General features: G+C 36.8%; 2 protein-coding genes across 5 annotated transcripts in view; one reads left to right on the top strand and one right to left on the bottom strand.

The window, feature by feature from the left end:
- The window catches only part of LOC308065066 (uncharacterized protein), a 119756-nt gene that overhangs the window by 48083 nt on the left and 50842 nt on the right, over positions 1 to 20831 (bottom strand). Inside the window, exon 3 of the mRNA XM_080390582.1 lies at positions 19190 to 19837. The gene's annotated coding sequence lies outside the window, so the exon portion shown is untranslated. The remainder of the gene's footprint in view (positions 1 to 19189; positions 19838 to 20831) is intronic.
- The window catches only part of PACRG (parkin coregulated), a 291943-nt gene that overhangs the window by 228524 nt on the left and 42588 nt on the right, over positions 1 to 20831 (top strand). The window contains exon 6 of one of the 4 annotated variants that reach the window (XM_080390585.1): positions 11413 to 12312. The exons of the other annotated variants lie outside the window; for them this stretch is intronic. Coding sequence (XP_080246711.1) covers positions 11413 to 11429 — 17 coding nt within the window. The 3' untranslated portion in view covers positions 11430 to 12312. Of the gene's footprint in view, positions 1 to 11412; positions 12313 to 20831 lie in introns of those variants that run through there. 4 annotated transcript variants of the gene reach the window in all.

Genomic DNA, 20831 nt, shown 5'->3' with positions numbered 1-20831 from the left:
AAAAAAAATTTCTAAATAACTGACACCATGTACTGTACCCATGTGGACTTCTTATATGTTAATTATTAGTTTGTCATTTGAAAATATATTTCAAACTATATTTCCAAGGTAGTGTAGCTCACTGAAAAAATTATGTACATGCTAGTTCAGACATAAATGGGAACTTGCTACCATAGCTAGCAAGCCATAAAGTAAATGATCACTGAGATAATTATCAAATTATACTAACTATACATCTGAAAGAGAGTAGAATAAAAATATTATTATGGGGTCCTATTTATAAGTGATGCACTTGAATGTTAGCATATTTATCAGAAAAATTCCCAGGTGGATTTGGTGTTTTACTGGAGCCCAATTTGGAAATACGGTAGGCAGGCAAAGTTCACTGATGCTCAGGGCTTTATTTACATGGGTTTAAGTTTGGGGTTTCATCTTTTCTGTATTTTTATTTGGTCAGTTGTTTGGGGCCAACAAAATTTATATATTTTATTGTTCTAATCCATATTCTAATCAATCATGGGATTCAGAAATATGGAAGTTATGAAAGAGTATGTTAAAAAGATAGCAATCATCAGGAAAACGTTTTAAAAATGTTGGAGGATATGCTATAATGATGAAATCAGAAGTAGAAGTTATTGAGATGTAATGGTACAAAATCCAGACATTATATGGCAGTTAGGCTCTACTTAATGCAACCTATGATCTACAAATTTGGAAGAAGAAATGAGATTTCATTTCTAGCATACATGCTAAATTAAATTACATCTAACATGCTGACAGTACACTTTTCATTTCCTCATTCACAGAGAGATATTGCATTTAACCAGTTCAGCATGAAGCAATGACGGGTACCAAACAAAAAAAGACCCCAACCAGTACTACTCGGTATTTAGCATTACAAACATTATACTAATGTTATTGTTGTTTAAAATGGTAGATGTCTTTTCTTAGATTCTGTTTGTAGACCTATTTGAACCTCCATTAATTACAATAGAGGACATGCATATATTAATGAGGTGAATTTGACCTCTAGATAGTAGGACTAGGAAACACCTCTTCCTTAGTAATTGCCTTTATCTTCCTGAACAAAAGTGGATGCATCTCTTTAATATTCATAGACATCCCTAAAGACCATGGCCTTGTCATTTCCGTGTTCACATGGGCTGTGGTGAAACTGGTCTAATGGCAGTATTATAAATGAAACAGCTCCAGGGAACTATCTCCAGCACTGAAAGCTCATAATATAAAATGGTGGGCTCTGTCCCATGCTACTCATTGAGGTCAAGATCTAGAGGTCTAAAAAGTTCATTTTTCCCTCACCTTACTACTCCTATTTTTCCTGAAACCAAACTGTGCTAGCGATTTTAAGATTCAAATAACACTTCTTTCCTGCTAGGTCAATAAACCTTGAAGTGAGTATTGGACTTTTAATGGTACTTTATAAATTATTCTTTAGAGTTTATATTATAATTCCAAACATTCCAGGTATATTTTGCTAGGTGTTTTTAAGATGGTAACAGGATTTTTTTGTTGTTGTTTCAAAAAATAATAAATTAATTAAACTTTGGGAAAAACTCTTCATTTTTTGTAATTAAATAGATTTGGCCAGATCTTCAGCTCATATAAGTGCTGTTCAGTCCAAAGAAGTTTTCTTATGGTAGTTGTAGTTTAACTTTATGAAAAAAAATAATCTAAAATTTTGTCCTAATATTTTCAAAGATTCTATTTGGCTCAAAAGATGGAAACAAAATGTGCATCACTCAAGATAACAGCTCTGAGGCTCTGAGGGACAGATAAGCATGTTGATTACAGACTCTGCTCTTCAAATTATGGTTCTACACCCTTGATAATACAGTTCAAGAGCTATCTGTTGATTTGCCAACAGAAGTGCACTAAAATGCAACAGTTCAATACACAGCCATCTTTACTTAATTTCAAGCTTTTTAATTGAATGTCAGTCAATTACACAGTTATAATCCATATCTTATTACAAATACAAAGTACTATACATATGCATTTTAAATAGCACATTTTCTTAACGTAAAACATTTTCCTTTTCAGAAACCATTGCTAGTAAGTAATCAATTGTGATTATAGTAACAGCCACAAAACATTTATTACTTAATGTGATTATTTAAATGTAAATAAACAAAATAAAATCCCCCTCCTATCTTATTTTCTATTAAACCAACATTTCCCAACCTTAAATACTTTTCCATGGTGAAGTATTTCTCACCTTCTCATATAAATAAGGCTTTTTTAATGTTACCTATCATAGGATTTGAGTATTTTCCAAAAACTAATTAGACTCACAATAGCTCAGCAATCTCATTTATTCTTAACCTCACCTTTTCCACCTTGATCCATGTCCTATTTTCTGCTTCTTAGCTGCTTTGTATAGTGACTATGAGGATACTAATTTGAAGTGAGTTTTCAGCTTTGTTCTGAAAGCTGAGAGAATTGTGGTCAATCTAATATCCTCTGACAGCAAATCTGAAATCTTTTGTTCTGTTTATTGAATTAACCTATATTCTGCTCCCATGAGCTTTGTTTTTCAGATTGATAGATTCATGACTAACACAAAAGAGAGCAACTGAGGATGACAGTCTCCTCACAGAGAAATGTACCCTGCGGTACAGGGGAAAAACATTTCACATTTAGGGTAGAGACTGTATCTTTGGCCTGGCAAGTTTAAAGGATACCAATAATCAGAGTTTGTTGGACTTACATCAAAGTAATATAAACATCAGTAATTCATTCAGGTAGTTTGCAATGAAAAAGCCATGGCCTAATCTTAGTACAGCTGGCTAGGGTACAGCTTTATAGTCGGTCTCAGGTGGAAAAAGGCCTTTTCCAAAATTGTGAACTAATCAGTCATCCATGACTGATTTCACCATTCTCTGACTGAATGCCAAGTGATCCAAATGGACTGCTTTGATGGCCTAATTAGCTTGAGGATCCCACAGTATAAGGTGATATGTTGGAAGATGATCACTGTAGTAAAATTTAACAGAGTATTCTCTTCTTCTCTGGTCATTTTCTGTCTTGATGGAATCTGAATTTGTACAATTGCTCTATCATAAGAGCTGATGTCTGTGAAACACTAGGGAAGGTGAAAGCTGAGAATGTTACACACATTAAAGGTAAATAAACCACATGATGGAACTATTGACATCAGAGATTATGGACTCTCACTGTTATTCCCCAATGAAAATATTCCTGCCAATATAGATGTTTATATTAAGGATGTTTATTTAAAGATTTTTTTTTAAAGTACTCAGAACAGCAGAACTAAACAGAAAAGATAATTCTACAGGCATCATATGCATTTTCCCTATATTCATAGACTAATTAAGGAATGGGGGAGACTGTGATTCTTTTAGAAAATCAAATACAAAATTCTATTGATGCTTTTTACTATTGAATAGGTACTATGAAACATTAAGAAATTGATGTCCATATTGCATTTTTAATCTGCTTTATGGAATACTTGAGAAGTGTGTACAACATCCCAGTATTTGTTTGTAGTAGTTACTTTAAACTATTTCAGGGAACATATGATTGTATATAAAAATACTTAAAGTTCCAGCTGAATAAACACTCACGTTTCCCATCAGCTTCAAAGGTCTACAAATATACTTTGTACACAATTTAAAGTGAAAAATGTGTATTAAATCCATCTGACCTTTTTCATTTAAAATGCCATTCTACCTTATCTAAATTATATATGTTTTGGATCTTTCTGTATTAAAAAATTCTTATTTGAGGGATGGAAACTTTCATACATAGAATTTCTCCACAATATATATTTATGGGCATTCAGATAGGTTTTATTATAAACAGTTATTGTACCAAGTGTGAGTTCACATGTCATGGATCCAGAAGCGTTTCAGAATATATGGCTAGTAAAGCTGTTGTGAATGGCCATTAATATGTGAAACATTATTTCTGGGTGTTGTAGGGGAGACAAACAGAGTTTCATATCAGCATATACATTTTCTTTCTTTTCAGATAAAATCCAATTACATTCTTAAAGCATTATTTTTTAACTATCATGTTTTTATCAACTATCGTTAAAATGTGATCTTAAGTTGTTAAATTAAAAACTTAAGCTGCTAAATGAAAATATATCCACTTGCTGCAAGTACTCATTTAAAAACAAAGCATCATGGATTAAAACCATATAAGCAAGAAATGGTTGAACTGTTAAACTCTTAAAAAGTTCTGGTGAATATTGCTGATGATGCTGAAGTCAAAAGAGCAATTTTTTTTCTTTATGAAAGGAATGTGATTTGCTTCAAAATAAACTGTGTGGTGCTAATCCTTCTGAAAGTAAATGAGAACATTTTAGAAATATACTCTCAGAGACAAGAATGAATGTGTTCTGCTTTACATTAATATAAAAAACAATTTCACAACATTAGAAAAAAGTTAATCCACACTCCTATTAGCACTTCACCCACGAAAATCAAATCATGGCATTTGATCTTGCTCTCACTGAATTCAATGTATTGAATTTAACAGAAAGACAACCTCATCACAGCTAAGTCCAGCACTGGCCCTGCTGCTCTAATTAGACTTTAACAATATTAGTTTCTTTTCTCCCCTCATCTTTTTACTTCATTTCCCTTGACTGGAGAGCAATTTCACCAAAATGTAGTAGACTAATCATTAACTGGCAGCAGCATATAGACTGAAGTATTAAATTGACAATCACAGCAGTAGGATACCAGAAATTTATAGAAGCATAACAGTTTCTTCTGCTGGTTGTGTGATAATTGTTTTTCTGCTCATTTACATCCAAAAGTAATTAAACTCTACAACAAAACTATGTACTGTAGTGTTGGTGCAAAGTCTGGTGTTTGGAGGTTATGCAGAGATTCCATGAAAACATTGTGATGGGAACTGTTGTTCTTTTGTGCTGTCACTTCCTAAAAATTTGCAGAAACATACCGCTGAAAGAATTAGGTCACACAAAATGTGGCCTAAGGGCTTCTCCTTTCCATTTTTCCCAGTGGAGTTCTACAGCTGATGCGGTAAAAACTGTTCTACATCAATAATTTTTTTAGTTTATGTTTCCTGAAAAATTTATTTGGCTTATGGAAATAAACCATCTTTATCATTCAGTGGGAAAATATCCTTGTCTTTCCTTCCAGATCTGGTTTCTCAGTACAAGTGCAGTGGTGTTACAGTACCCATGAAGTTGTTTAATAAATGTTGGCAACTGTAATGATCTTCTGAATCTTCTTCAGATGGTTATAGTTAAGGCTGTGCATTAAAAATACATGTCACAGTGATGTAAGAAAAAGATTACAGCAAACTTTGCTTTCCTTGATATTACAACTTACATATAAATAAATACAACTTCAAAGCTGAGAAATTTTCTCTCTCATGACATTTCTTACCAAAGTCTCACAGTGTTTCATGTTCACATGTGCCTTTTCCTGTTAGAGGGATAAATGGATAGCTGTTGTTCTCTTGTAATTTTGGTACTATGAAAAAGTTATGAGATAACAGCATAGCTAGTACTTTTTGTATTGAAAATAAGCTAATTAATCACTGTAGTGGGCAAAGAAAAGCTAACTCCCTCTCTCATTTAGTCTTCTGAAACTCAGTGATTCACATGGTGAGGCACGAATATAGCTCACAGCAGTATTAGGCCCTTCATTTCTTAATACTTTGTACACGCTTGCCTTGCCTGCTTGCTTCTTTAGTTAGGAAATGCTTTGATATAAATAAACACACTTTAGTCCTGAATTTTCAATTACTTACACACTTGCATGACAGTTTCCTGAATCAGACCTCTGTGTGCTTATGAAACCAAGAACTGCATTTTATATAGCATAAGATTTATCTTATTGAGAAATTTTGCATTAATTTTGTTGATTGCCATTTTCTGAAGGTTAAATATCTTCTTTATCTTTCTTTTCTCCTCCTTTTTCTCAAATTTTTGGGGGTTTGGGGTTTTTTTGGTAATATCTTGCTTAAGCTTACAAGGTTACAGATGATGCCAACATTTAACTTATGTTTGTTCACTTTGCCTTATGGCCACAGCAGTTTTTCTTGAATATTTGGAAGATACTCTTGTGAGTGTGACACAGAAACACCATCTTTATGTAATTTATATAGATTGTGCCCTACAATAACACCTTTAACTGTTATTGCAATACAAAGAAATAAAAAGATGAAGAATACGCTTTTATCACTTTTAGATCAGTTATTATGTCTGTAAAAACATAAACAGCCATAAATAAATGAAGATAGATGCAGAGTAACCATCTGTTAGGAAGTTAGTTCAAGTCAAAACACTTAAAACTTGGCACCGTAGATATATTCTGTATTTAGGCATTTAAATATCTAGCCTCATGTACAGATGTTCTGACTCACTGCAGCCTTCATTTGGGAACTGGTAAGGGCTCAGGATCAGCCCGCTCAGTTAGCTGCCGAAGATTGGATTCAGGTGCTAACCTTTGGGTCCCTCTGAAAACATTGGCACGTGTTCACAGTCTAGCAAAAGGTCTGTCTCACAGCTTCTTACTTGCCAAATCATAAGCACAGAGGTCAGAAGAGCCTTTCTCCATGAGTAGCTAATATGATAATTGGGTGAAATCTCCCTGATCATGAAAGATGCAGATTTAAAACCACATAGGCTCAGCATTGCTGGACTTCATTCCTGCTTCCCGGAAGGGTGCTTCCCCACCAGCTTTTCAAACAATTAAAGCTAAGGCAGCCATTGCTGCCCTTAGTCACCTTTTTTTTCCTGACTTCCAAAAACGCAAGGCTTAATGGATCGCAAGGTTATTCTGTTCTGTAATTCTTCCCCCCTGACCTCAACTCCCATAACTTTTAAAACTTGTTTTCCAAATTCAGTCAAACTTGAAAAGGGGCAGAGTTTCTGGAAAAATAAGCATCTGGGTAGAAAGGAGAGGTCCAATTTTATGCCCATGATGAGAGAAACGTTGGTAGGGTATACAACACAAAAACAAGCCTTAGCTTATACTATCTTTCAGCTGGTAGAACCTGTAGGAAATAAATTATTACTGCAGAGACCTGTAGCACAAAACCCGCACACGTCCATGGGAAACAGGTGTCATTACTGTCTTGTGGCACAACTTGGTTTTAAAGAAATCATACCATCTTACCCAGAAGGAATGACAATAGGTATCTACCCTCAGGAAAATTTCTGGGCTGTAGCTCCAAGGTGGATGCAAATATTTGAGTCTTGAAGAAAAGCAAGATTTAGACACTGTTCTGCTTGCTGTTGCCCACTTGCTGCCTCTGTGGGACTCACTCAGCAGCCCTTCACTCATCTGAACACTGTTCTTGGGGATGTAACTCCTACTTTATGTGGTGAGGTAAGTCTAGTGCAGCTCTACTGATTCTCCTGCAGAGCCCATGGGACAGGTATTAAGTGTTACAATTCCTAACTTGGTCTGAAATTTCCATTCTGACTTTAAGAGATTTATACCATGATGTTGTCTCCTACCCTGTGTCTCTAATCCTGCCTGACTTTGCATTTGTCTTCCAAGGACGTGTGAAGTGAAGTCAGTCTGTCAGCTGAAAATTGTGAGTGCTATCGTTGTTCCTCTCCTATAAAATCAAGTTCTTATTGTACCATTTCCCCTAGAGCTAGAACCATAACCCCTGTTCAAGCCAATCTGAGCCGCTAGATATAAATATATTACAATAGTGAGGATATGTAAATAAACTAATATTAGCCTGACTTCTTCCATGACTTCTGAGTATTCAGTGACAGTGGTTATAATCTCTGCCAGAAAACTATCAGCAGTTTCAGGAGCTGTTGAGGCAGATGGCTGAGGCACTAGGTCTAATAACAAGCATGCCTAAAATGACTTACTGACTCTTTCAGCATTTTTTTGATGTTAAGTAGAAAGGAAAGTTTATGCCTCTCCAAAATGAGGATATTACCAAACCAGCAAGAGATCTCTGGTTCATGATTTTTTATCCATACAATTAAAAGGAAGGAAGACAATAGAAGAGGAGAGGTCTCAAGCACTGGGAGGCTGTAGGTACCTCTCCTCTCATGAGCTAATAACAGCTTCAGTTCACCTTCTCTATCTTAAAAAGTCAATACTTAAGCTGATATCACACATTCTTGTAGGAGCCCTATACTTACACTAATAAGGTTGACATTCCCTTCTAATCATTTCCTGAAGAAAACTTGTAAGTAGTTGAGAATCTTTCTCAGAACTGTAAACCAAAGATATTGGGTCCTAGCTACACACATGCAGATAAGTCTGTCTGTCTTTTCACCATGTTTTGCTACAAAATGCCAGCCGAAACTCAACAGGCTCAGATGTAACATTTATTGGCATCCAGTGTGATACTTTGAATTACACTACAAAATAACTATGCTAATCCATAATGCATATAGTAATATAAATCACAACCTTTATGGAGCATACTTAAGAACATTAACTAGCCAAATGGCTTCCCTTCCTCCACTTTTTACTTATCAGTGAAGCACTCAATAAACTTTGGCTGTGGTAGGCTAAGTGATTCAGGAAGAACTTTCCAGATATTGCCATTCAGTGGTGAAAGTTCTTGGTGACTCATGAATAATTTTGTTCACATGAATTTATGGAAACCAGTATATGTTATTCTTTCCCCTTAAAATAACATCCCCTAGTTTCTTTCAAAAGTCATCATTCTGCACTAGCTGCTTTTGTCCAAAAATGCTCAGTGATAATTTTCTGAAGCAGAGTTTGTTACTCCTGAGTTAGTGCTTCCATGGGTACCAATTCAGCACTGCAGCTGCAGAGTTGGATCAGAGACCTGTAAACTCACCGCAGTGATTAGCACTGAACAATGTAAGAGGTGAAACAGCCGTCTGTGGCCTGCTGGAGGGAGGCGATAAAGAAATTTTGTGAGATGTTACTTCTCCCTTTCCTCTGGAGGCTGACCCTATCCACGGAGCAATAAGCATTTCAGGAAAACTGCAAGAGAGTATTACTCTTGAAATATGTTCCACTTTGATAATAGTTATGCTGTCTTACAGGTTATCTTTTCAATGTGTTCCAAATTTATCCAAAAAAAAGCCCTCATTACTTTCCTTGATAGGAATGGCCATCTCATTGTTATTAATGTAAAGCTAGTTAGAATGTATGCATGTATTCTCAAATCATCCAAGTGTGAGAAAGCATATTTAAGTTGCCAGGGAAGAATTTTCTTGACAGTTTTTTACTTCTGTTCATTATAATACATGAAAATGCAAAGTTACAAATATTCAACCACATTGGGCTCTGCCACGCTATTTAACTGTTTTCTTGGCTGCTAGTTATAAACCTCTAGGCTAGCCTGAGTTGACCAAGAGCATTCAACCCTATTACTTGGTTCTCTTGACTCTTCCTCCCTGTCCTGACATTTGTGCGTGTGTGTTTATGAGCTGTTTTCCTTCTGAAGATGAACAGTTATAGGCTTGTCAGGCACCAGGGCTGGAAAGGCTGTAAGATGGGTGAATGATGAATAAAAACATTAAGAATGCAATTACCAAATGTAGCTTGCTTTAGCTACATGTTGGAGAATGTAAGTGGTCATATTTGCCAGGATTGGCTGGAGAATAGCAAGTTAAAAATTTTCTAGTTCTGTGCCTTACTGCTCTGGCACAGCAACATGTGAGAATAGCAAACACTCAAATGACCACTGCAAGGGAGATGAACTTGCTGTAACTAGAACACTGCCATCAGCCTATAGATACATAATATTTTCAGCAGTTTAGGACAGGCAAATACAAATTCATCTGAGAAGCACAGATTCTTTTTCAAGCTTTACTGTTCAGGTTCACTACTTTTTGCAATGAAGTGAAAGGCTATTAAGAAAAGTGTTACAAACTGAACTAGAAGTGCTGCATTGTTAGCAGTTGGATATTTTCTACATGATGACACCTATACAGTTATCATAAAGGTATTACTAGTGTTAACCAGGGTCCAATTTACCCTGCTGAGCATGTCATATATCCTGTTGACACTCATAAAAGCCATTTTTACTTCTACACATAGTCCCAGAACAGATAAGTTTAAAGGTCTTTTTCAGTAAATGCGTAAAAACAAGTACAGCCTTAAGAGATTAAGTGTTTATGGATGATTGCAGTTCGTCAGGTGTGATGTGAGAAATAGCAGCATTATTTTTTGCTATATTCATCCATGCCAACACAAAAATTGTATCATGGACACTATAAATCAGAAAAATATATCCTTAATTCTTTCTCCAACAACTAGGACCTATGATCACTTTTTATTTTTTCAGAAAAATACTATCTGGAATGAGGAAAAAGGTACTGAATTAGCAGTTCTTACTGGAACAATACCATTTTCTTAAAATAATGAACAAAATTAATGAAGCAAAATAAAATAAGTATATAATTTTAGAGAATTTTTTTCTATTAACATATTGCAATATATATGAATAATAGTTTTATCTAAAAAAAATGCTATTTCCCATCCTATTGTGTTGTGTACAATTACTTCTTTGTTCTGAACAATTGTATTTAAGCATCACTAAAACGCTTGTGTTTTAATAATTTAACACTGCAATACCTTTGTAAAAAAGTTAGGTGTACTTTTTAAAAACAGTCTAGAGTCTATGATACCTATAGCGGCATAGTAAATAATGATTTTATATTGGATAGTAAACGAAGTAATCATACACAAGTTGCGTAAGTGGCAAAAACCCAAAAGGTTTTGCTGTGTATTGCAAGAGTGTGTCAGTCTGCTAAATCTCAGTAGGTGGTCTAAGCACTGCATCAGGTTACTGGAAAAACATGTAAATATCTTGCCTTTGTCCATACATACTGATGTTATCAGAAGAGTAGTTTTAACTACCATTGCAATTCAGTTTCTTTCTGGTTTTTGGTTGGTTTTGTTGGTTTTTTTTTTTCAATTTCAGCCAAGTGGTTCTTCTTAGACAAATTAAAATAGACAATTCAGAAGCTCACAGTACCAGCATGCTGCACTATTTGAGTCCCTGCAGTCTTGATGACAAGCTAGACAAACAAGCAGTTGTACCCAAGATGTTTGACTTTTAGTAACCATTGAGGTGGGCTATGCAAGTTTCACAATGTGCCACCAACCAATCTCCCTTTCACTGATTTATCTCAGGAAAAATACATGTTCAGAGAAACACATGGTTTCTCAGTTCATTTAATATCAGTAAAAAGTGCTAAAGGTTTCTGTAAAGGAAGTATTTAAATGCCAATATTTAAAATAATATTTACAAAATTAGCTTATGGCAGAACAAGATTTGAAGAACTCAGTAAGCTATACTGGAGAACTCTCATCCCCATTCCTCACATAACTCTTTCTTCAGCTTACTGCTTAATAATTTCAAATCACAAAAAGATGCAAAGGTTAAGTTGTTTGGGATGACCACCTGCTGTATTTTCTTTTTGTTCAGCTATAGTGTCATGCTAGTAACAGTATGTCCTCAATAATGTGTGTACCACAGAATACAGAAGTGTCTTCTTGGCATTCAACATACAGTCTCTTCAAGAATCGCTTCAGAAGACTGAAGTGATGTACAAGAAGAATAAGTTTCTATAATCTGAGATACTGGCTTTTTTGCATGTATCTTTATTTCCTCCACCTACAAGAAGGGCTGGAAGGAGGATCTAGGGAACTACAGGCCTGTCAGTCTGACCTCGGTGCCAGGGAAGGTTATGGAGCAGATCATCTTGAGCTCTATCACACGCCATGTAGAGGACAACCAGGCAATCAGACCCAGTCAGCACTGGTTTATGAAAGGCAGGTCCTGCGAGAGAAAGGCTGTGGGTGTTGTCTACCTAGGCTTTAGTAAAGCCTTTGCCACCATTTCCCACAGCATTCTCCTGGAGAAACTGGCTGCTCGTGGCTTAGGCAGGTGTACTGTTTGCTGGGTAAATAACTGGCTGAATGACCAAGCCCAAAGAGTGGTGGTGAATGGAGTTAATACCAGTGGTGTTCCCCAGGGCTCAGTACTGGCGTTAGTTCTATTTAATACCTTTGTCAATGATATGGACAAAAGGATCGAGCGCACCCTCAGTAAGTTTGCCAATGACACCAAGCTGGGGGGCAGTGTTGACCTGCCTGAGGGCAGGAAGGCTCTGCAGGGGGATCTGGACAGGCTGGACCAATGGGCCAAGGCCAGTTGTATGAGGTTCAACAAGGCTCAGTGCCAGGTCCTGCACTTGGGTCACACCAACCCCACACAGCGCTACAGACCTGGGGAACAGTGGCTGGAAACTGCCTGGTGGGAAAGGGCCTGGGGGTGCTGGTCAACAACCAGCTGAGCATGGGCCAGCAGTGTGCCTGGGTGGCCAAGAAGTGTCCAGATTTGTATCTTAAACAGTGTGGACAGCAGGACTAGAGAAGTGATGGTGCCCCTGTACTTGGCACTGGTGAGGCCACACCTCGAATCCTGTGTTCAGTTTTGGGCCTCTCACTACAGGAGGGATGTAGAGGTGCTGAAGTGTGTCCAGAGACGGGCAATGGAGCTGAGGAAGGGTCTGGAGCACAAGTCTGATGGGGAGCAGCTGAGGGAACTGTGGTTGTTTAACCCAGACAAAAGGAGGTTCAGGGGGGACCTTGTCACTCTCTACAACTACCTGACAGGAGGCTGTAGGGAGGTGGGGGTCAGTCTCTTCTCCCAAGTAACAAGTGACGGGACAAGAAGAAATGGTCTCAAGCTGTGCCAGAGGAGGTTTAGATTGGATATTAGGAAAATCTTCATTCAAAATGTTGTCACCATCGGAACAGGCTGCCCAGGGAAGTGGTTGAGTCACCATCCCTGGAGGTGTTTAAAAGACGTGTAGATGTGGCAGTTTGGGACAAGGTTTAGTGGTGGGCTTGGCAGGGCTGTGTTAATGGTTGGACTCGATGATCTTAAAGGTCTTTTCCATCCTAAATGATTCTGTGGTTCTATGATTCCCAAAGCATTACAGCTTTCCTTATTAAATTCATTTTATTGTGAGAAAACCTCAGTCATTCAGCATGTTGGGCTGCATGCTGCTGAGCCTCTTGCTTTCTTCATACTTGGGTCCCTTTTGAATCACAGGTTAAGCAACAAAAGGTGTCAGTATAATTTAAACAACAAGAATCATGGAATCATAGAATAGCTTCGTTTGGAAGGGACCTTAAAGAGCATCTAGTTTCAACTCCCCTGCCACAGGCTGGTACACCTTCCACTAGATCAGGTTTTCCATTTAGAGTCACTAATGAAGTGGTTGTTCTTATTCACTTAACTTCACACTTAATGCAAGGAAAATGTTGGAAAAGATAAATACGAGACAGTTTTGTTAAAGATTCCTGAAGCTTTAAAAAAAATCAAAAATCAGACCATATGTTGTGTATATGCGGTTCCTATATTGCTTTCAAAAGGCTTCAACTTTCACAATTCAAAAGCTGTGAATCTGCAAAAGACCACACTTAGGGGACACAATTTTTCTTTTTTATCTGTTTGACATTCTTGTAAGTAAAGAGTACACACTATGATACATTTTAGTTGTATAAAAATTGGCTTTTTTCTGTTTGCTTGAAAAGCTGTTATAAATTCAAATGTATGCTTTTCTTAATATAAAATGAATAGCTGTTAACTAGCTTTTGATAAGTATTTATTTTTATGTCCTTCATGTTCACCATAAAAGGAATGCAAATTCCTATCTTGGGAAAGTAATTTTTATTTATTTATTTTTTTAATCTGTGATATGTGCTGATCCAACTGGAAAAAGTCAGAAAGAAACAGTAATCAGATTAGTCAGTTTACTTAAAAAAATATGTATTACAAAAATTTAAGGAGACATCCTTATGCTTGTAGTATAGATATTTAGGGGAGCAGAGTGTTCCTTTCTGTCTGGCTTGAGGGTAAAAAAGCACATTCCAGTTTCTGTGCTAGCTGTCCTTTAAACTGCATAAATTCTGTACTTGTCCCACAGCAGTGAAAGATATCTTGGCAAACCCACATATTCATTCATAGCTTTCATCTCCTTGTCCCTTCTCAAATCTCTGCTAAAACACCCTCTGTTGACTTTGGGTTCTTGGCTATTTCGCTTAATTAGGGAACAGAAAAACTAGAAAACTGGCAACCTCAGGCATATCCAGCAACTTATAGGCATATCTAACAACTTGCTCCCATAATTTTGATGGGATTTTTTTTAATACATTGACCTAGTTTTTGTATGGTTGCATTCCAATGACAATAAAGGCCTCACCCTTCTGTCACAAAGTTATGGAAGCAGTCTTTGAAATCATTTAGTTGTCAAAGAAATTTTTGATGGGCAAGCTATACCGAATAGGGTCTTTAAATGGCAATGACTTTGAACAGTGAATTTAGACAGGACAAATTCCGTTACTATGTGACAGATGTACAAACATACCAACAGTTATTAACACAAAGTAATAAATTACTGAGCTTTTTGCTTGTAAAGAAAAAGCTAGGGATTTTCCTTAAAAGGATTTTGGTTATATTAATGAAAATCTTCCAGTGGGGGAAGGAGGGTGGATTGTCAAGCACCTTGAGTTTAAGTATGAATAAACTCAATGTTAAAAATTGGCTGTTGTAGGATTGCATTTCATGTTGAAGTCAACGATCTTTAAAGGATTTGGGGACTTTAAGCTTTGTCACTTTGAATTAAATTAAAAAATAATTTATGTTTATTTCACACATATACAAAGATTTGGTTTTCTTTTAATTCTTTTCAGGTTAATTATGCTATATTTGGATGAGAAATTAATGTGATGAACAGATATATTTCACATCAGTCCAGCAAAGCTGTGCAAATTTTGCATACACACACATGATTTCCAGCTAAAAAATAGTATTTACTTTGTACGAGATTATATACACTCAAAACAACTGGAAGAACATCAGATTCATGTAAGCAGTGTAACTTTTCTTGCATTTTAAGCATGATTTGTGACTAATGTATAATTTTTGAACAGTAAACAGTGTACCAAGGCCACAGAGATCTCACCCTCCAGGTTCTGTTCCCCTGTTGAGCACGCTGTTTATCTAAGATTATTTAATACTACTTTGTTTGATATTGATCAGTAGCACAAACATAGGCAAACTTCAAAGTCTAAATTTATTGGAGAAGTTTAAGTACTTATAGAGGAAAAAACCCACAACAATATTCTCTTATTTTTTACTTTATTGGTCAAATAGTTTGCTAATATAATTTGTTACAAAAGCTGTGATTTCTTTTTTTGGTTTTATAATTCTATTTGGAAAAAAAAAAAAAAAAGTTCTGGGCTTAGAAAGGATTACATCTGATGTTGCGAACATTTCCTAGAAATGGAAAACTGTGATAACAGCTGCTGTCTTGGCTCATTTTCAGTTGGGTTTTTTTGGTTTGTTGGCTTTGGGGTTTTTTTTATACTGCAGCAATTTACAAGTAGTTACAGCTATCTCTAGTAGGCTTACATCATTAGTAAAACATTGTAAGTCAGTCAAATGCTTCCTTTCCAATCAGAGCACTTCCTCCACTTACTGAATTGTTGACTTTCTGAACAGTATTTATAGTAACAGCACTTACATTTTAAAATAAATGCTAATTTATGAAATAACTAAAAGCTAGCTGCATATGGAAGATAACTTTAGACAGAATCTGTATTTTATGCTAAAGCAAAATACCTTCAATGAGAATCAAGGAAATCTTGGAAGCATCTTAGATAGATAATACCTAGCTGATTTATATCAAAAGTATAAAATTTTTTTTTTCTAAGACCTATGATAAGCAGAAACATCTCTGTAAGAGTGTTCTTTTAGAATTCCAAGCATACATATTTCTTCTTGGATTGAAACATTCTTCTGCAATCTCTGCAGTATTGTAGCATTGTAAAGCAATAAACACTCTGTACTAGTGATGAAAAATAGAAGGAAAAGCCAAGTAAAGCAAAAGACAAGGAACTCTTAAGTGTTGATAGTGTCAAAAAACAGGTCTGTGCATATTCAAAGATTTGGTCTCCTTGAGGTATATTAATACTTTCAGCTTTAATGTTTTACAGTGTTTTGAAAGATACATGTTAATAATTTTAAAAATTATGTTTTCATAGTTTCAAATCAGGGTGTTAATGAAATTTTATTAATTTTTCAGTCAAATCTATGTCTCTTTCTTCAGTATATGATTAAGCTTTCAGAAGCAACATTACGTATGCAGGTTAGAATCTGTTACCATGCTAAAAGTTTAAGTTTGTTTTGTATCAAAACAGGTAATAATTCTCCCTGTGAAGTTTGTGACTTCAGCAAATCCTCCTTTTCCAAATGCGTTTTAATATTTCAGGAGTAGCACTTCCCTTCATCACATTTGAAATGGCTGGTGAAAAGCTGTGCCAGCTCCAGGGGATCTCTGCACCATTTCTTGTTCTGGGATTACTCTGCACTGAGCAGCTACAGATATTTCACCCTGAGCAACCTGACCTAACTTTGAAAATGGAGCTGACTTTGAGCAGGGCATTTGGACCCAACGGCTCCAGAGGTTCCTTCCAACATAAATTACTCTATGAGCTCATCTTTCCAGTGCTCTAGCTTTGGGACTGGCCTGCGTGAGGCCAGTTTGCGCTTCTGTGTACATATAATCTAGACGTGTCCTAAGAAACATTTGAGGCTGGTGCTCACATTGCTCTGAGCCCTCAAGAATGGAACACTGGGTGTTCTGTCTGGGTTAATAACGACCAGAAGTCATAACCTCCTGGTGGCTCTTCCTTCACCTGAATGAAGTTAACCGGCAATCTCTCTCTTTTTTAGCAGACGGGGTTTTTAGAGTCTTACCCTGTGACTTTTCATAGACTTCAATTAAATAAACAGGGAGACCGAACTACCTCATGCTTCCTGGAGCTGGCAATTTCAAAGCACAGCTCTGAGTCACGGCAAGAGGAGCGGTGCAGAGGAGCCCTCCTCCCTCTCGCCACACTGACTCATCAGGGGCTTTCATTTTCCACTGGGTCAGGAAGCCAACACCTTTAATGACAATTAAACTAATCCTAACGAGAGGAGTTTAAAAAATCAGTTAAGCTCTGAACTGTACCTAAGCAGTGAACCTATGTGATGTGGATGCTGTCATAGATGCATGTCAATCTATAGCTGAAATCAGCTTTCATTTATTTCCTGCTATTGATGCTGACTCCTAGAAGAAAAAAGTCCTGAAATTTTCCACCAAATATTATAATGCTAGCTTGTACTGCTTAACTGTATGTTGTTCTGTGACAAGCTTTACTATAGAAATACAGTTCAATACTGAGAAATATATCTGCTCTTTACAATCCTATTACTGTTGGGTTTTTTAAGTAAAAATCCTACTCAGTTTAATGGTTAGCGTGCTGGATTCCTGTAATCATTTTAATTGCTGAAAATACCTGTGGGTTTAACTAGGATGAACTGAGCAGCTTAAAAATTATTTTCCTGTAGTTCTATTTTACCTGTGTTTTATTTTCATCATCTACAATAAAAAGTCAAAAAGCATGATCTGTGACTGATTCCTTCCATGACTTGTTCCAAGACACTGTATCTCTCTTTCTCAGGATTCAAAAAGGGAGGAACGATGCCTATCATCTTTCCAAATGGTTTTATCAATTTGTGTACAAAAAAAAAACCCAAAACCATTAAACAAGAGCGCTCTGTTTTTAACTAGTAGTAGTTCAAAAAATTCTGCTATGACCCACTTGTTTTGATACAAGCTGAAATATATGTGTGCGTATAAATGCACTTAAAAGTTCATCAGTAAAGAATAAAGGAATGGCCTTTGAGTTACAAATTGACTGAAAACTGCTTAAGCTGGGCACATGAGGTTTCCTTCTCAGTCTCTTCAGAAATGTCTTTTTAAGTATTATTCTGTACTCTAACAATAAGCATTTGTCAGACTTTTAACATTTGGGAAAATTCTAATATCCCAAGATCTATGACATCCCTACAGTAACAGGTGTACGAAGCTCTGGATTTATTTTGTGCTTTCTGTGAAGCAGAACCTTGGGAACAACCACCACCAGGAGCCAGATCTGGTGTCTGTGAGGTACCTCCAGAGAGGTACGATGGCATATTTGGGGTATTAAACACCCTGTTTTCAAGATCTGGCCTGCCTTGAAGTGAAATTTAGTAAACTGAAAGAACATCTCGAACACTTTCAGATGCTAACAAACGTCCAGAGATAGGAATAGGTCTGACTGAACTTTAGGGGTTGTTTACCTTTCTCATCCACTCTAGGACATCAAAACTGCCATATCAAGCTCTAAATGTATTGACAGAAACTTGCTTGCCCTTTAATGTGATACAATTTTGTATTTGCAGCATTAGCCTCATGAAATTTTGAAACGCAATGAGATGGAATACAAATAACACTAGAGTTTCTTTACTATCCTGAATCATGACTAGAAGCATGTCTAGACTCAAATACAAATCAGGTTTTAAAGCAAAATTCAAACCCTTCTCCATTCCCTGCCAAGCACTGAGTTCAGTCCCTGAAGGTCTGAGCGGGGCTTCCTCGGCTACGGCAGCTGGCACCGACAGCGCTGAAGGCAGGGCAGGGAGCGCCGCGCCAGGGCTTGGCATGCTGGGTGATTTCATCAGCCAGCACAGGTCTTGACAGGTGCAAAGCCTTTCACTTCACTTTAAGGACCATGAAACCCTTGATGCATGATCTAGGAGACTGGGAACTAACTTTTTGATCCAGGAAGGCAAAATGAGATCTTTTCCTCATTGTAGTCCTCTAGATTTGTTAGTATTCCTTCAATGTATTTCTTCTAAACACAGAAACATTTGCTCTGGAAAGTGTTCTTGATGCATGCTGAATTTGCCAGACATCTCACTTTAAGACAAAGATATGACAAATGTGCTTCCTAGTGTTTTCATGTTGATTTATTCTCCCTCACAAAGGACAGCTTCATAAAGAGCTCGAATCAGATCCATGTTCACACTTTACATGTGCAGCATTTTTGTAGCTGACAAAGTCAGCTTCTCAGGCAAACTGGCTTGGAAATAAAGTCAAATGAGAGAAGGGCATGCAGAGACTGCCATACTTCGGTAGCTAATTTTTTCCAACTAATCATCATTATTATTATGACTAGATATTTACCCTTAGGTGCATTGGGAAGATCATTCTGACTCATCCATTTAGTAGATGTTGTCCTGTTGGGTTAATGATTATCTTTTTTGTCTGAAAGATTTGTTAATTCTTATAACTGCATAGGATAGCTGTTTTAGTACTTACCAGGTGACCTCGATGCTGACATAACCTTTCTGGTACTGTTGATTGTAGCTTGTGTCATGGCATCAATGTGAATTACGGCTGTCTTGAGGATACAAACCTTCATATAGCACAGATGGTCTGTAGGAAAAAAAAAAAAATGTAATGACAATCTGCACATCACACATTCAGTCTTCCCTTACAGACTATTTCCTTTATCATTGCCTCATTCTCTTAGGCACCATTTAATCAAGCATCTAAGGCATCATATAGTGTACAGACTATGTTCTATAATAAAGGCTGTAACACGGGATTCTGGAAAATACCTCTGCTACCAGCATTATCATAGCATCTTGTCAGCCTCCTCAAAACTTGCTTAGCAATGTATTACTATTACTCCCAGAAAGCTGAGGTTTTTACTACGTCTTTGAAAGAACTATGAAAGCTGTGTAAGCTCATTAGCAAAGCCTGTGTGTAGGCTTAAAATAACAGGTAATAGACAAATGGTTGGAAAGTTGGTAATACCTTTACATATTTGCCAAGACTTAGGTCAAGGTTCAGGGGTTTTGTTGCTCAAACCAGTGAAATCAGAAATACCTCCGGGTATTCTGGGGAGTGCTGGCAGTGCACATGCAACACAAGTGATGAGGCACAGTCGATCTCAGTTGTTTCCTGCAAAAGCAAACCATGTGTAGACTAAATTGCTCTCAGTTGTGATGTGCTATGCTTTTTGCATTTGTATTCTGTATAAGCCAATCCTTTTATTTAATAGCTCTTGGTGTTTTCTGTGCATTCTCATAATCTGTTATTTCTAACATTACAGTAAAGTCATTGTAGTAAATTTTGATGTCACAACCCTGGCTTCTCATGTCAGTGAAATAAACAGTTAATATACAAGAAAGTATTTGTATGCTTGAGAGTAATTATCACAAAAAAATTACTGCCTTTTTACTCAGAAGGCCAGTCCTTGTTTGTCCCATCTGTATTTGTGTAAACATTTTACAAAAAGCAAAGTGACACAAATGTGTGTCAGCAGTTTGACAAATTGATATACACATAGTGAACTTGGAGTGCAATCTGATATTTTACAGGAAAATACAGCAAAAGGATGATTTTTACCTGTTGTCATCAGCTCTTTCTTCATGAGCATGGTTCTTCAGTTTTTACTGGCAACAAAGTAAAAAACTTCAAATCCAGATCCTTGGGCTTAGATCCAGGAGAGGATGTGAGGATGGGTGCAGTTGTACACCTACATGCCCCTGACCTGGAGATGTGGAGGCAGCAGTGGGGTCAAAATCTACCCTTGCCCTCATGTGCGCTGAGTTTCTAATGTGAAACCAGGCACTACCCAAGAAGTTGCTTGCATTATCTTGAGAAATATGTCCTTTGCTGGCTGGCTGAGAGTGTCAATAAGCAAGCAGCATTATTGGGGATGCTAAATGTATGACCTGGGCACATTGCCACCACTGCCCAGAGTGAGACCACTGAGGGATTGCATGTGGACTGTCCTACAGCACTGTAACAGCCGCTGAACTTGGCCACTATATTGCACCCGATCTGAGTACATTATGCTCCTACCAAATTATTTTTTCACCTAAGTCTTGGAATATATCCATATTAAGATAGTTTTCAGAATATTGATTTAAACCAAAATGAAATATATTTT

Source organism: Falco punctatus (assembly GCF_963210335.1).
Source record: "Falco punctatus genome assembly, chromosome: 5".
In the NCBI taxonomy this organism is placed as follows: domain Eukaryota; kingdom Metazoa; phylum Chordata; class Aves; order Falconiformes; family Falconidae; genus Falco; species Falco punctatus.
This window is presented reverse-complemented; position numbering and strand designations above follow the sequence as displayed.